The sequence below is a fragment of the Rana temporaria genome, chromosome 1, assembly GCF_905171775.1.
Source record: "Rana temporaria chromosome 1, aRanTem1.1, whole genome shotgun sequence".
Taxonomy (NCBI): Eukaryota; Metazoa; Chordata; class Amphibia; order Anura; family Ranidae; genus Rana; species Rana temporaria.
This window is the reverse complement of record NC_053489.1, coordinates 340,045,549-340,062,501: the sequence shown is the minus strand read 5'-3', so window position 1 is coordinate 340,062,501 and position 16,953 is coordinate 340,045,549. Positions and strand designations below refer to the sequence as shown.

At 42.2% G+C, this 16,953-nt stretch overlaps 1 protein-coding gene across 1 annotated transcript in view; it reads left to right on the top strand.

The window, feature by feature from the left end:
• ZCCHC7 (zinc finger CCHC-type containing 7) overlaps window positions 1-12,584 on the top strand; it is a 276,559-nt gene extending 263,975 nt beyond the window's left edge. Inside the window, exons 8-9 of the mRNA XM_040361632.1 lie at window positions 1,058-1,175; window positions 11,914-12,584. Coding sequence (XP_040217566.1) covers window positions 1,058-1,175; window positions 11,914-12,338 — 543 coding nt within the window. The 3' untranslated portion in view covers window positions 12,339-12,584. The remainder of the gene's footprint in view (window positions 1-1,057; window positions 1,176-11,913) is intronic.
• The last annotated feature ends 4,369 nt before the right edge of the window (window positions 12,585-16,953 follow it).

The window sequence follows — 16,953 nt, the reverse complement described above, 5'->3', positions numbered from 1 at the left end:
TTTTCTGTTAACCGGTCAACTTGGAAGTGACACCCGGAGTGGACATTCCTTTCTGCCGACACCTTGTACAGACACCGGAGTGAGTTTGGAGCCGATTGCTGGCTGCCATTGAATGGGAAGTCCTAAGCTAAAGACACCGTTATTGGAGGATTGATCATTGTGGCTGCTGCTGTGGATCTGTTACCCTTTCTGCTGTTATTTCATTGTGTTGCGGTAAGAGTCAGTAATATCTGTGGTGGAGGTCTCCTGTTTGTCCGGATCACAGCGTGGTTATTAATCACTGACATCTGGGACTATCTCATCACCATTCCTTTGGACTCCTTCAAACCTCTTGGCTTGCTCATATTCCATTTGTGTTTTACTACCGTGGAGATATTTATGTTATTCTAACAGTCACTTATTTAATTTTGTACTTCACATTATTGGTGTTTCTGTTATCACATTTAAATAGCGCGACTCCTTTGTTTATTATATTTAGTAAGAGGCATGGTGAGTTTTTTTAAGTTGTAATGTTTTATCAGATTTTGGAAAATGAAGATCCTTATTAAATTTTTTACATACTGTCACCAGTGCATGTTAGCGTGCTGGATGGATGCCCCAGGGGGCACTCCAGTGTGCATGTGCAGCTACCACACTATCGCAGTAAAAGTATTGTGGGAGTGTGACAAGTAGGTAAAGTTTACATATAGCTCAAACTTTTTTTTCTTTTTATGTTTTGGATGGAGTAGGAAAAAAAATGATCATCGGCTCAGGCAACTATAACTTGTAGGATTTCCTATAACTTTCTCTGAGCGACAGTGGTCACCAGGACAAATAGGGGTGACTTTTCCCAGTGGGGACACAGACAGACATAAAAACCTAACTGGGGATTTAACCCTTACTGTAGCCAAAACTACAAAAAGTTACAAATACTTGTAATGATTTGTTACAGAATCGCTGAAAATCGCACCTTATGTATTTAGGGTAATATTCTGTTCACAAAAGTTGAAGTTACATTTTTATGTAACTGTATTCATTTTCTATATTAAATAGCAAGTTATATCTATAAACCTTACAGGAATGCAGAGAAAGGCGTATGTACAGCTCAGTTCACCCAAGCTGCGAGCTTATATTTACCTATGATGAGGACTATGACATCCGAAAAAGAAACCAGCGAGCAAAACGCAAATGTGAAGGTACTCTGCATGTCTGCATATTTCAGATTTAAAAGGAATACATATAGTTTTTTTCCGTTGTTAAAATGAAATGAAAATTCTGTAAACTAAATTCCTCTTATAAAGTTTTGCAGCTGCTTTGGTTGGCTCCCTGGTAATGTTCTTTTTTTACTTTGGTGCAGTGTAATTACACTTGATTAAAGCGGAGTTCCACTTGTTTTTCAGTTTATTTAAAGTCAGCAGCTACAAAAAGTGTAGCTGCTGACTTTTAATAAACACACTAGCATATTCCAGGATCCAACGATGCGGCCACCCGAAGTCTCGGATCTCTCCCCTGCCTCTCCTCTGCGCCGTCATCACTAGTGTGGGCACCCGGCTGTCACAGCTTGCTGCTTTACAGCCAATTGTGCATGCGCAAATCACGCTGTGCTGTCCTAAATGGCAGAGCAATCTTCTGGGACCTGTGATGTGTCCCAGAAGATTGCAGGGAGGGAGAGGAGTCACCGCCTAGGCAGTATGGGTGGAAGTGAGAGCTGGGTACCTGTCAAAACTAGGTACCCCCCCCCAAAATGGGAGTTGGGACTCCTTAAAGCGGAAGTTCCTCTCTAGAGCAGAGTTCTGCATATAATTGTATATCTTCATTATTTATAGCCACTTGGTGAAATGCATGGCTTTATTAGTGGACAAGCCCTAGGGCCATGTCGCAGAGGTGACTTAAGCTGGTCATACATGGATTTAAATATAACCGGTTCAGCAGGAAGAGGCCAAATTTCAGTCCATGTATTGGCACTATGATTATACAAAAGACAATCTGCCGATCGGCTTCTGTGCAAGCTCCCTGTCAGATTTTCCCTGCTCAATCAGCACTGCGGACTATAGCCTGCAATGCTGAGCTGTGTATTCTGACGGTGAGGAAGTCTTCCCGCTGTCAGAATACATTAGCTCAGCAGGGAGGATTCCCCTATCCACCTTGAATTTGTGCATGGGGGAATCGGGTCAGTTTTTTTTTTTTTTTTTGTTCAACCCGCTGGTTCAATGAAAAGAAAAAACTGACTAATGTATGGGCTGCCATATTTGCAGAGTATTTTATGTGATTTCTTGCTTGGGAAATCATAGACTACTCACAAATTTCACAGCGATTTTTAGCTCAGCGATTGAGTTTGTGCAGTAACAAACACTCTGTTTTAACTTGTATGGCTGAAGCAGAGCTATTTGTAACAGCAAACACTAACATAATGATGTGAACAAACAATATAAGAACATGAAGCGCTACCTTCACGTTCATATATTTGTTTTCACGTTTATGTGGGAATACTAACTGTAAGCAGCTACCACCTATTTTAAGCACTTTTTTACTTCGCTCTAGTCACTTATAGTAGCGCAGAAGTTTCCTAAATGTATTTAATAAATGACGTAGCATGAGTTTGACCTGTAGCTGTGAAAAATCTTGTTTTAGCAACATATTGCCAGCAACTATAGCAATTACACTACTAGCTACAAATCACAGTTAAAGTATTTGTGAACCACTACTTTGTAAAATAACCCATTCAGCTTTAATTAGAAATGAAAAACAAATAATTTGTGCATATACATAAAAAAATTCTGAATATTTTTTTTATTTTATTGAAGTGTTCTTGATCACTTCCTGTATTATTTTTTTTTTTTCTGCAGTTCAAATATCTTTTTCTTTATCGTACATCACGGGACACAGAGCAGCTATAGTAATTGCTATCTGGGTTATACACCACCTATAGGTAAATGGACACTGGCACACCCAAAAGACAGGAAGTCCCCCTCTTTATAACCCCTCCCATACAGGACGTACCTCAGTTTTACAATCGGGGGGGGGGGGGTCCATGCTAGGTATCCAACAGCACCATATCCCAGAAGGATATACCAGTGGGCTTCGGCTTCCCACAACCAGGATGGGAATGCGCCCGGGGGGTGGGAACTGCTAAGTGTTTTAAAATAACATTTAAAAAAACTACATTAAATGATAATACCACTTGATATAGGATTAGGTGGAAGCAACATGGGGGGGGGGGGGTGTTAAAGAAAAACAAAATGAAACGCTGGGTCGCTGGTTTAAGCGCTAACCTCTGTTTCCGAATTCTTAGGCCCCGTACACACGGTCGGACAAAACCGATGAGAATGGTCCGACGGACCGTTTTCATCGGTTCAACGCTGAAATGGTCTGATGTGTGTACACACCATCAGTTCAAAAACCGATTGGGTCAGAACGCGGTGATGTAAAACACACGACGTGCTGAAAAAAATTAAGTTCAATGCTTCCAAGCATGCGTCGACTTGATTCTGAGCATGTGCGGGTTTTGAACCGATGCTTTTCTGTACTAACCATCGGTTTGAACCGATCGGGCAGCGGTCCATCGGTTCGGTTTTGAAGCATGTTTTAAAATTTTGGACCGAAGGAAAACAGACCAATGGGCTATACACAGTCGGTTTGGACTGATGAAACTGAACCTCGGTCCACTCTCATCGGTTTTGTCCGACCGTGTGTACGGGGCCTTAAGGGGCTTAGAGAGGTGGGGGTGAAGGGGCAGCAGCATACTGATCTTCCCAATGAATAGTCGACTGTGCAGGGGGCCGTCTCAATCTGATTGTTTAGGTAGCCAAGGGTGACCATTGGAGGACAGGCAGGCTGTATTCCTAGCACAGCCATAAAACTGACCACGCTGAGATGGGTGAGCTTTTATGCTTAGTGTGGTCGGTTTGAATTTGGAATGCAGAGGGACTGACAGGATTACTGGGTATTTCACGCAAAGAATGAAATACAAAAAGAACAGGATTTTTTTTTTACTCAAATACATGGTACAACAGACACATATCAGGAATTTGAAATTTTGGGGTAACATTCTTTAATTACTTGGAATATCCATTTGTAGTGTCAAGGAACCTCTCCTACAAAATCACTCATCTGGCCTGACCCTTTGAGAGTGTCTCACTTAACACCTTTTAGGCCTCATGCACACTGGACTTTAAAATAATATCATGAAAATGCCAGTAGCTTTGCAGTGGGTTTTTTAACGTTTTTGCAATGGCGTTTTTTATTTATTTTCAGTGGATCAAAAATGACAAAGAACGCTAGTGAGCAGCGTTTATCGACGTTCAGTGTTTTTAGACATAAGAGTGTTTTTACAGCTTAAAAACTCCTCTCAGAAACCACTAGTTTTGGGTTTTTATTCAAGCCAAAAAACGCCCCAGCCAAAAACTGATAACAGCCTATGTGTGCATGAACACATAGGATAACATGATGGGGGAGTTTTATTGTAGAAAAATCGTCTGAAGCCAAAAACAGCTGCTGTAAAAATGTCCAGTGTGCATGAGGCCTTTCCAGGGGATGCAGAAATGTCTGTGCAGACTTTTGGGAGTCAATCGCACAGGCAAGAATTAGAATTCTGGGGGGATTATTTAAACCATTGTTGGAGCATGAAGTTATTTAAAAGTCTGCAAATGAAATGGAAAAGCATTTTTTATTTACAAACATGGGTTGTGTTGCAAGTCTTTACCATCATGATGTTTTCTATTAAGAGCCGGTTCACACTGGGGCGACTCGTCAGGCGAGTCGCGTCCCATTCTATTCAATAGAGCGACGCAAGTCGCTCCTACTTAGAAAAAGGTTCTTGTACGACTTTGGGGCGACTTGCATTGACTTCTATACAGAAGTCATTTTGCAAGTCGCCTCTGAAGTCGTCTTCAGGACGCCTTGCCGAGTCGCCCCCAAAGTCGTGCCGCCCCAGTGTGAACCGACTCTTAAGCTGAACTCCAGGGAAATAAAAAAAACAACTCTTGCAATGGGGATCCCCTTGCATAGCAAGAATTAAATACTTGTTTGTCTAGGGTAGCTTAAAAAAATTGTTTTACTTGCCCCGTAATTCTCAGTCCAGCATGGTTCCTCCTCTCCATATAAAGGGTCCCCGAAGCTGGTTCTTTTCAGTGCCCCATCCATAGGTCATTCTATGATGTAATCGCATACATTTCAGGACCAGCAGTCCTGCATTGTAGCTGAAGATGCCAAGGGTCCACCCACAACCCAGAGCATCCAAGGGAAAAAGAAAATGCCACCTGCTGGGGGAGTGAGGGCATAAGGTAAATTAGTACACCCTAGACAAAAACAAGCATTTAATCCTTGTGGTTCAGCAGGAGCCCAACTGTGAGGGCCATTTTGTAAGTTCCGCTTTAATGCAAAAAATCTGATACAATGGGCTGACCTAACCCAGATCAAAATGTTTGCATTGTTGACCTGGTACCAGGATTTGTCAAGTCCCAGTCACAGAATGCACTAAAATTCAACTTGGAAAAGCCTGACAATTCCTATCACTTTCCAAATAAGTATGGATAAATCCAGTGCTCCCAAATCCTTTGCCTCTGGTAAAGTTGATGCAATTTACCTGAAGACAAAATGCAACAATAAAAATACAATAATAAACAGGGTAGTTTGTAAAAAGATGAAGGTTGAAATAGGGGAGCTATCATTCTTGTCTTTTTAAAATGTCCTAATTTCTGGCCTGTTACCCCGATCCCCAACTCTTTAAAGCCTATCTCCTTGCAAAAGTTAATGCCCATTTATGTCAGGGGAAGGAAAAGCATGTGTACTTCCCTCGCTCCAGCAGCAGTTCTGAGGACAGTTCCTTGGCTGTCATGTACAATATAGGGTTATTGGCCCTGCATTGTACTTGGAGACTGCAACAGTGTGAGGAAGCAGCTGCAGGACCTGGTACTACAGTGTGGGTGGATCAGGGGGACATGGTAAGTAAAAGTCCCATTCCCTAGTTCCATAGGCATAAACAAGCATTTAACCCTTTCAGGGCAGGGGGTGCCCCACTGCAAGAGGGGTTTCTCCCCCCCCCCGGAATTCAGTTTTAATGTGAAGCAGGTTCAGGGTAATGCCAGGTCCATCAGTTGCATATATTCTCTTTCCTAACCAGCTGGGTTGTGAAAACAATACCTATTACTCCCAGGTATGGGAAACAAGTGACTCACTTCTCTTCCTCTCACATGATGCAAATTGGCCACTTAGGCACCCTGTACCGTTTCATGGAGGCAGGGAGAGATCACAACTCAGAGCTAAGACAGGGCAGGACTTCCTGACTTTGCTGCTGATGACCAAATGAAGTAACTGGGTAGCAAAGGGAGATGATGCAGGCAGCTGGTAGTGCTGCCAATAAAGTTGACCTGTTTGTTTGCCCTGCATAAACAAAGCACAGGTTCACTTTAATAAGTCACTAATCAGGATCAAGTACACAGGTGAGGAGTTCAGACTTGACTGTTAGCCTGTTTCTCTAGGTCTCCACTAAACTGCAAATCCAGGATCAGGATGACTGCCCCAGAGTTTGCTCATTTACATTTCTCAGAATATGGTATATTACTGAGAAAACTGAACCCAACAAGTAGCCTTTTCCTATAGAGATCTGTCTGCAGCACGCAGTTAAGCCCTCAGACATCATAATTAATATTTCTCTATGATTAGCTAATGCAAACAATATCGGGGGGGGGGGGGTGCATTATAATTATGTGGTCTGTGTAGTGGCACTTGGTGAAGTTTTCATTTATTTTTTGTCTGTGTGCAGTGTATTAGTTAATGTGCTTCACTCCTAATTCAAAACAAAACCTCTTTACATAAATACTTAATACAGCACATAGAAGTTGATTCGTAGACCATGGGTTATGTGTTGCTACCTTCAGATGATTATACACTGGAAAAAGCTTTGCTTGGAACTACCCCCCCCCCCCATTTTACCCATACAACCCCACCTATTGTAACCATACAACCCACCCACTCTATTAAACTCCTGCTTTTTTGCTACCATCTTTAGGTGCTGGAGATTTTTTCTTTTTTTTTTTCAAATTCTTTATCCGTTTTCCTCCTTTTCTTTAGCCAGCACCTCTTTCAAGATCCAAATGTTTATTAACTCATGACTCATTGGCAGTTTCCAGATCGGTTACATGCAATGTGCATCTTAGGAAACATACCCACACCCCGCAAAAGTGGGGCCAGCCTATGTTTGCTTCAGGCACTGGATCATTCTTTTGGTGCTTACTTTGGTACATGGTGCAGTTAGCCTCAGGGTTGCTTTATCTATAAAAAAGGTACAGGACTGTGGTCCATTCCTATGATACCCAAACCCTGAAGACCCTTTTGAGGGTATGTCTGCTTTGACAGAGCCTGGACCCTTGATGGGACCAGCAACACTGACAAGATAAGACATGTTTACCAAATTTCTTTAATAATGCAATATAGTCATGCACGGTGCATTATTTGAAAGTTTTGAAATTAATAACTTATTCCAGATTTATTATTTTCCCTCCTATCCATTGTAATCCCTGCACATGCTTCATTTAAAGTCCCGCTCTCTCTCTCTTTATTATACAACCAGGAATGGAGGTGGTTCACTGACCACCTCATTTAAAGTCCCAAATTTAACCCCCCCCCCCCCTTTTCCAAGATAAGACAGGGTTTCCCTGTACCTTTTTTTAAATCTTGGCTCTTGGTTATACAGTACATGACTTGTTGGAATATTATTTGGATATACAGTAGATAATACACTATATGCTCAAATAACTCCAGACTGCACACTTCCTGCTGACAACACAAGCTGATTGTTTACCATCTCACCTGTTGCCTGGTTCACAGCCGCAGTGACCAAGTTCGCTCCTGGGTTATTGCAATTCTTTAATACTGGACATGCTAAACTGAGAGACTTCTCTAAGTACCTCTTAGGTTGATAGCAGTTCTGAACACCACTTCAGGCGTATAAATTGGGCTCCTTGACTGAAGCATAACGTGTGCCTGTTTGACTAAAGCAGAATATATCTGATCTATCCAAATTTATATCGCCACTTCTGGGATCGGCAGGTCATAACACTCGTCAACACTCTTCTGCCTTTCCACCCCTGATTATCTTGCAGAATGTAAGGGGGACTCTAACTGTGGACACCTTAGTTAAAACAATGCATTTTAGTTGCTGGATGGATACACCTAGTGTTGTTTATCCCCAACATATTATTCTGAGCATGAAAAAGACGGCAGTTCCAAGAAGGCCTTTACATACTCTTGATTAAGCCGAGTGTGCCTTCTATAATTATTGGCGCAACTCAAAGAAGTCATTCCTCCTTGTCTGATCATTTTGATGCAGTATATCCCATGGAAGGGGAGTTTAAAGGGGTTTTAAACCCTTGTGGTTTTTCACCTTGATGCATTCTATGTTTAAGGTGAAAAACATTCTATAGTGCAGCTACCCCCCTTTTACTCGAGCCCGGTCTTTCTAGCTCCAGCCTGTGTCTTGGGTCCTGATTGGATAGATTGATAGCAGCGCAGCCATTGGCTCGTGCTGCTGTCAATCAAATTCAATGACACGGGCCCAAATCCTGTTGTCTGTGTCAATAGACGCAACAGCAGGACACGAGCATGCCCGCACGAGTGCCCCGAGGGAGAACGGTACTTCGGTGCTCTCAAGAACAGGAGGAGCCAGAAGTGCAGCTGAGGGACCCTAGAAGAGGAGGATCGGGGTCACTCTGTGCAAAACCAACTGCACAGAGGAGGGTAAGTATGTTAGTTATTTAGAAAAAAAATAAAAGGTTTAGTTATCTTTTAAAAAGAGAGACTGCTCCCACTGTGGACCTTACCTCTCTACCTGTTTCCATTGATGGTATTCCCTCCTTTAAGGATTCACTTGATGGGCCTCACTCTAGAGACTTTTTTTGAAGTCCTCTTTTGCCTTATCAGATCCAGCACTGCAACCAGCTATTGCCTCCTCGCTGATTGCCAAGACTATGACAAACTGGACAAGAGAAACCGCTAGCGAACTTCCTACTTTCTGTGCATATGCATACAATCTTATGACTAAAAGCCTGGTGGGCAGAACGTCCTTGTGAATGGTGCCAATTGTGCTTGCCCTTCAAAAGTTAACTTTTCTCTGGAAGTTCCCTTAAGGAATACATTGAGGCGCCTTCTGACGGAAGGATGTTCCTTCTCCACTATCCTCAAACTTGCCTACATATTCTTTGGGCCTCCTTCACTATGCAGATATGACCTGTTCATCTCCTCAGGGAGTCATAATTTACTGCTGTCATCCCACTCAACAAAAGGGGGCATCTTTTACCAATTGCTCCACATTAGACAATGAGAACCTGGCCGTTTTTCTTTCATTTCTTTTTCTTCTAAAGGGGACACAGACTCTTTTCCTGTCCTCACTCTGGAGTCTTTCTCTGCTATACGCTACATCTTTTTGCAAAATCACATCTTCTTCTCTCGTATGGAAAATTACAAGGACTTTTTAAATCCTGGACCCCTATTTACTTAACCATGCATGTTACATCAAGCTCCTAAAAGCATCTATTCTAATTGCTGCAGTTACCAACCTCCTGGCTGGTCTTCTGTTCACTTGTCACTAAGTCTACTGCAACAGTGTGGCTCCTATCTGGTCTACTATAGACCTACCACTATATCTTTCTTATGATCAATTTTCTAATAGTAGTAGCCATGTAATGGGTTTTACTCCCCATTTCTCCACAATTCAGTGTAGTTTTTATATTGCTGAACCTCACTAGACCCCCGAGCCTATTAACCACTTGACCACTGGGCACGAAAACCCCCTTAATCACCAGACCAATTTTCAGCTTTCGGTGCTCTCACAATTTGAATGACAATTACTCAGTCATACAACATTGTACCCATCTGAAATTTTTGTCCTTTTTTTCCCACAAATAGAGCTTTCTTTTGGTGGTATTTGATCACCTCTGCGGTTTTTATTTTTTGCGCTATAAAAGAAAAAAGACTGAAAATTCTGTAAAAAAAAAAAAAAAAAAATCTAGTTTGTCATATTAGCAGGTTATTTCTCACACACAGCATATGCATACTACAAATTACACCCCAAAACACATTCTGCTATTCCTCCCGAGTATAGCGATACCACATGTGTGCGACTTTTACACAGCGTGGCCACATAGAGAGGCCCAACATGCAGGGAGCACCATCAGGCGTTCTGGAGCACCCAGGCCAATTCTGACATTCCTCTCCTACATGTAAAAATCATCATTTATTTGCTAAAAAAATTACATAGAAACCCAAAACATTATATATGCTTTTTTTTCAAAGACCCTAGAGAATACAATGGCGGTTGTTGCAACTTTTTATCTTGCACGGTATTTTCGCAGCAATTTTTTGAACGCGTGTTTTTAAAAAAAAAACAGTTTTGTGCTTAAAAAAAAAAAAAAAACAGTAAAGTTAGCCCAATGTTTTTGCATAATATGAAAGATGAAGTTACGCCGAGTAAAAAGATACCCAACATGTCACCCTTCAAAATTGCACACGCTCGTGAAATTGCGCCAAACGTTGCTACTTAAAAATCCCCATAGGCGACGTATTGCAAGGTATTGGAGTATTGAGGGTATTGCGGAGTATTGGGGGGGTATTGCAGAGTATGGGGGGGGGTATTGCAGAGTATGGGGGGGGGGTATTGCAGAGTATGGGGGGGGGGTATTGCAGAGTATGGGGGGGGGGTATTGCAGAGTATGGGGGGGGGGTATTGCAGAGTATGGGGGGGGGTATTGCAGAGTATGGGGGGGGGTATTGCAGAGTATGGGGGGGGTATTGCAGAGTATGGGGGGGGTATTGCAGAGTATGGGGGGGGGGGGTATTGCAGAGTATGGGGGGGGGGTATTGCAGAGTATGGGGGGGGGTATTGCAGAGTATGGGGGGGTGGGTATTGCAGAGTATGGGTGGGTGGGTATTGCAGAGTATGGGGGGGTGGGTATTGCAGAGTAAAATAAAAAAAATGATGAGTGCAATACTCTGCAATACCCCACCCCATACTCTGCAATACCCCACCCCATACTCTGCAATACCCCACCCCATACTCTGCAATACCCACCCCCCCAGGGTGGGTATTGCAGAGTATGGGGTGGGGTATTGCAGAGTATGGGGTGGGGTATTGCAGAGTATTGCACTCATCATTATTTTTTTTTTACTGCAGAGTATTGCGCAGGGATGGCTGGATCTGTGACTGCAATTGTCACAGATCCAGCCCACAGTGCGGCGGCTGCTGCTGCCGCCCGATCCCCCCCCCCTCCCTCTCCTCTCACACTGTACCGAACGGTACAGAGAGGAGAGGGAGGAACCGGCGTCATTACATGACGCCGGTTTGTTTACAAGTGATCGCGCCGTCATTGGACGGCGCGATCACGTGGTAAGGAGCCGCTTCCATTGGCTCCTTACCGCGAGTGCTGTTGCTGCGGGTCCCGTAGACCCGGCGAGCACCGGCGATCGCGTGTGCGCGCCCCGCTCGGGCGCGCACAACGCAGTCTCTGGGAGGACGTACATTGACGCCCTCCTAGAGTACAGGAACCGCTCTGTAGCCGTATTTTGGCTATAGGGCGGTTACCAACTGGTTAAGCCCTGAGCTTTTACGTCTCGGGTGCATTGGAGACCTATTTTTCCCTCAAAGACTCCTGAGTCAAATCTCTGATTACAGGCCCAAACACTGCTTCTGTCTCTTCCTTCTGCGGTTGAAACACCTTTCTCAGGCTCCTGCGCCCACCCCTGTACTGCTTGGGATAGCTGCATATAAGCCATGGTCTAAAAATCAATTCCTGTGCTCTAAGATATGAAATTTAGTGGTATGTCAAAACTCCCCAAAAAAGTTCAATCTTGATTAGTTGTGAACAAACACAAGTTAAATATTTATTGTAAGTATATTCCCTCATTGCACTAAATGCATTTTTTTTTTTATCCTTTACCTAGAGCTTGAGGAATCTGGACTCCTGCCATTACAGATTATTGAACCCAAGAAAGATGAGAGAGAGAGCACACGGCATTTGAATAAAAATAAAAAAAAGCAGAGAAAGGAATCCAAACGTGAAAAGAACAAAGTGAACTGGCATTTGCAAGCTATGAATAAAAGTAGAAAGAAAAAAAACAAACTTGTCAAGCTGGAAGCAGACGACTTTCCTAGAGGGAAGCCTGAGGAGAACCCCAGTAAGGCTGCAAGAAAACACAACAAGAATAAATGTGAACATTTGTTGTTCAAATATGGGAAGGACAAAAAAGATTTTGATGGGCAGTCAATGAAACGCAAGAAAGGATCCAAAAGCAAAAAAGGAAAAAGCGACAATGCTGATTTACTTACAATTAAACAAAGGAAAAATAAATCCAGAAAATATGACTAGATGCAGAGTACTGCAAATAATTACTAATTTATAATACAGAATTTGTATGCCAAAAAAAGCAAATTTTAAAGAAATTATACCTTTCAGTCCCACTTGTAATTATAGTCTTTATTTAGATGAACAGTTCTTTTTAACACACAGAAACAAGTAATTGCCATGTCAAAAACCATTCAGTTGTGATACCTGTATTTTTGCAAGACCTCAAAATAAAATAAAAAAACACCTTATTGGAGTTTGATTGTGAAAGATGAATTCTGATTGGTTGTACTGGTGTGTTGAACTTTTAATCATGCCATTTTCTGTCTCATTTAAGCCAGTTAAGGACTCTGAGCTGCCACTATGCTCTTTTTTTAATGGAAGTATACTAGAATAGGTGGATTTTCTTTCTAATGCATACATAGTCTATATCATAGTATTTTTAATATATAACAAAAAATATGCATTCCTTCTTAAAAAAAGAAGGTTCCTAGGCACTGTTTTTTTTTTTATTTAGCATAAGCAATAAAATAAACAATATTAGGAGCAGCACTAAAATCCAATACTTTACTACAGTGAGGGAAAAAAGTATTTAATTCCCTGCTGATTTTGTACGTTTGGCGACTGACAAATGATCAGTCCTATAATTTTAATGGTAGCCTTATTTTAACAGTAAGAGACCGAATAATAAAAAAAATATCCAGAAAAACACATTTAAAAAAGTTTATATATTGATTTGCATTTTAATGAGTGAAATAAGTATTTGATCCCCAATCAAGCGGCAAGATTTCTGGCTCCCAGGTGTCTTCTATAAAGGTAACTAGCTGAGATTAGGAGCACTCTCTCAAAGACCCTTTTCACACTGGGTCGCTTTGCAGGTGCTATAACACTAAAAATAGCACCTGCAAAGCGACCTGAAACAGCCGCTGCTGTCTCTCCAGTGAGCAGTGCACTAGCAGGACAGCAAAAAAAAGCCCTGCTAGCAGCATCTTTGGAGCGGTGTGTACACTGCTCCTCCACCGCTCCTGCCCATTGAAATCAATGGGGCACTGCGGCTATACCGCCGGCAAAGCGCCTCTGCAGAGGCGCTTTGCAGTGGTTTTAACCCTTTCTCGGCTGCTAGCGGGGGGGGGTAAAAGCACCCCGCTATCGGCCGAATAGTGCTGCAAAATTGACAGTAAAGCGCTGCTAAAAATAACGGCACTTCACTGTCGATCCTGCCCCAGTGTGAAAGGGGCCAAAAGGAGTGCTCCTAATCTCAACGTGTTACCTGTATTGAAGACACACAGAAGCAATCAATCGGATTAAAATCTCTCCACCATGGCCAAGAGCTGTCCAATGATGTCAGGGACAATATTGTAGAGCTACACAAGGCTGGAATGGGCTACAAGACCATCGCCAAGCTGCTTTGTAGGAGGGTGACAACAGTCGGTGTTATTATTGGCAAATGGAAGAAACACAAAATAACTGTCAATTTCCCTTGATCTGGGCTTCCATGCAAAATCTTTACTTGTTGAGTTTCAATGATCATGAGAACAGTAAGGAATTAGCCCAGAACCACATGGGAGAAACATCTCAAAGGTCCTGGGACCATAGTCACCAATAAAACAATTGGTAATACACTACGCCGTAAAGGACTGGAAATCCTGCAGTGCCCGCAAGGTCCCCCTGCTCAAGAAAGCACATGAACAGACCCGTCTGAAGTTTGCTAATGAACATCTGAGTGAAAGTGTTGTGGCCAGTGTTGAGATCAAGTTGAGTTCTTTAGCATCAACTCAACTTACCATGTTTGGAGGAGGAAGAATGCTGCCTATAATCCTAAGAACACCATCCCCCACATCAAACATAATGCTTTGGGGGTGTTTTTTTTGCTAAGTAGACAGGACAACCTCACCACATTAAAGGGACAATGAATGGGGCCGTGTACTGTCAAATCTTGGGTGGGAACCAGGGTATTGAAATTTGGGTCCTGGATGGGTATTCCAACATGACAATGACCCAAAACACATGGCCAAGGCAACAAAGGAGTGACTCAAGAAGACACGCATTAAGGTCCTGGAGTGGCCTAGCCAGTCTCCAGACCTTAATTCTATAGAAAATTTGATTAGGGAGCTGATAGTTTGAGTTACCAAATGTCAGCCTTGAAACCTTAATGAGAGGATCTGCAAAGAGGAGTGGGACAAAATCCCTCCTGAGATGAGTGCAAACCTGGTGGCACTACAAGAAATATCTGCCCTCTGTGATTGCCAACAAGGGTGTCGCCACCAAGTACTAAGTCATGTTTTGCAAAGGGGGGTCAATACTTATTTCACTCATTAAATAGCAAATCTCTTTAGAACTTTAAAAAAAAAAAAAAATCTGGATATTTTTGTTGTTCTGTCTCACTGTTAAAATAAACCTACCATTAAAATTAGAGAGCGATCATTTCTTTGTCAGTGAGCAAATGTACAAAATCAGCAGGGGATAAAATACTGTTTTCCCTCGCTGTTATATGCTGAAAAATGAAATCAATATTTCTCCACAAACGCCTGGTAGTACAAAAGATGTACAAAGTTCAAGTTAAACCAATATTGCCTCAATCAAATTCTCTTCCTTTGTGCAGTATGATGCGGCAAAATAAAATGCAAATGTATACATAAACCATATGATCCAACATAATAGAGTAAAAAAAAGTGGTGCAGGTATATGTTTGGCAATTTGTGCTAGATTTAAATAGTAAATGCAATATGAGTTAACCACTTCAGCCCGGAAGGATTTGTACCCTTAATGACGAGGCTATTTTTTGCGATACGGCACTGCATCACTTTAACCTTACAATTGTGTGGTCGTGCGACGCTGTACCCTAACAAAATTGTCATTTTTTTTCCCACAAATAGAGCTTTCTTTAGGTGGTATTCGATCACCTGCGTTGTTGTTTTTTTTTGTTTTTGTTTTTTTGCGCTATAACCAAAAAGGCCGACAATTTTGAAAAAATATATATTTTTTAACTTTCTGCTACAATGCCGCGTACACACGACCGTTTTTAATGTCATGAAAAAACAAAGTTTTTCTCGACATGATTCTTGTCAAGCCTGCCTTGCATGCACGCATTCGTGAAAAAAAAATGCTCGAGCAAAGCGCGGTGACGTACAACACCTACGACGGCACTATAAAGGGGAAGTTCCATTTGATTGGTGACACCCTTTGGGCTGATTATGCAAATTTCCCTTCTCAAAACCTGCTTCTGAGCATGTGCGTCTTTTTCCCTGTCGTTAAAGCCTACACACGACTGTTTTTCACGAAGTGAAAAACGACGAGAAAAATTAGAGCATGTTCTTAATTTTTAATGCTCATTTTTCAGGTTAAGAAAAATGCTCTGGAGCCTACACACGGTAGTTTTTAACCCCTTCAATACCGGGCTTTTATACCCACCTCAATACCGGGCCTATTCTGGCACTTCTCTCCTACATGTACAAATCATCATTCTTTTGCTAGAAAGTTACTCGGAACCCCCAAACATTATACATGTTTTTTTAGCAGACACCCTAGGGAATAAAATGATGGTCATTGCAACGTTTTTTCCCTCGCACAGTATTTGCGCAATCATTTTTCAAATGCCTTTTTTTTGGGGAAAAAAATGGTTTCATGAATTAAGTTAGCCCAATTTTAAGTTAGCCTAATAAAAGTAGCCCGATTTTTTTTTTCTTTCTTTTTTTTGTGTAAAATATGAAAGATTGTTACGCCAAGTAAATGGATACCTAACAGGTCACGCTTTAAAATTGCGCACACTCATGGAATGGCGCCAAACTTCGGTACTTAAAAATCTCCATAGGTGACGCTTTGAAAATTTTTACAGGTTACCAGTTTAGATTTACAGAGGAGGTCTAGTGCTAGAATTGTTGCTGGCACTCTAACGCATGCAGCAAAACCTCACATATGTGGTTTGAGAAGCGTTTACATATGTGGGCGGGACTTGCGTGTGTGTTCGCTTCTGCGCGCGAGCTACTGGGGATAGGGGTATTTACATTTTTTTTTTTTTTATCACTTTTATTCCTATTACAAGGAATGTAAACATCCCTTGTAATAGGAAAGGTGTGTGACAAGTCCTCGTTATCAATAAGACCCCACATCTTCCCTTCAGGCTTTCAAAGCATGAGAACGTGAAAAAAATTTCACCAATCTCATGCTTACTAGCCACAATCGCGGCTTTGTTTACTTCCGGGTATGACGTCATCACATCACGCCCGGGCCTCTGGTCATAGAGATGACTGGTGACCATCTGGTCACCAGTGATCTCTATGCTTCCTAGCCTGTACCAGACGATTCTTCCTCCGGGCCCCCGAATGGCACGGGAGAGCCCGGAGAAGCACCGGATCAAGCGGCGGAACTGACCCTACGATTGTTCTTATCGTGCACAGAATCACCGGCACGAAATGATATCTGAATGATGCCTCTGGCTGCAGGTATCATTCAGATATCACTGCACAAAGCCCAGGACATCATATGATGTCCACCGGCATTTTTATCGTCATTAAAAACAGACGTGTGAACGCGGCATTATACATATCCCAAACAAAAATATGTATTCATCAAGTTTAGGTCAATATAGATTCTTTAGTAAATGGAAGGAGGAGCTATGTCTGACATCACCCGCTGCCAT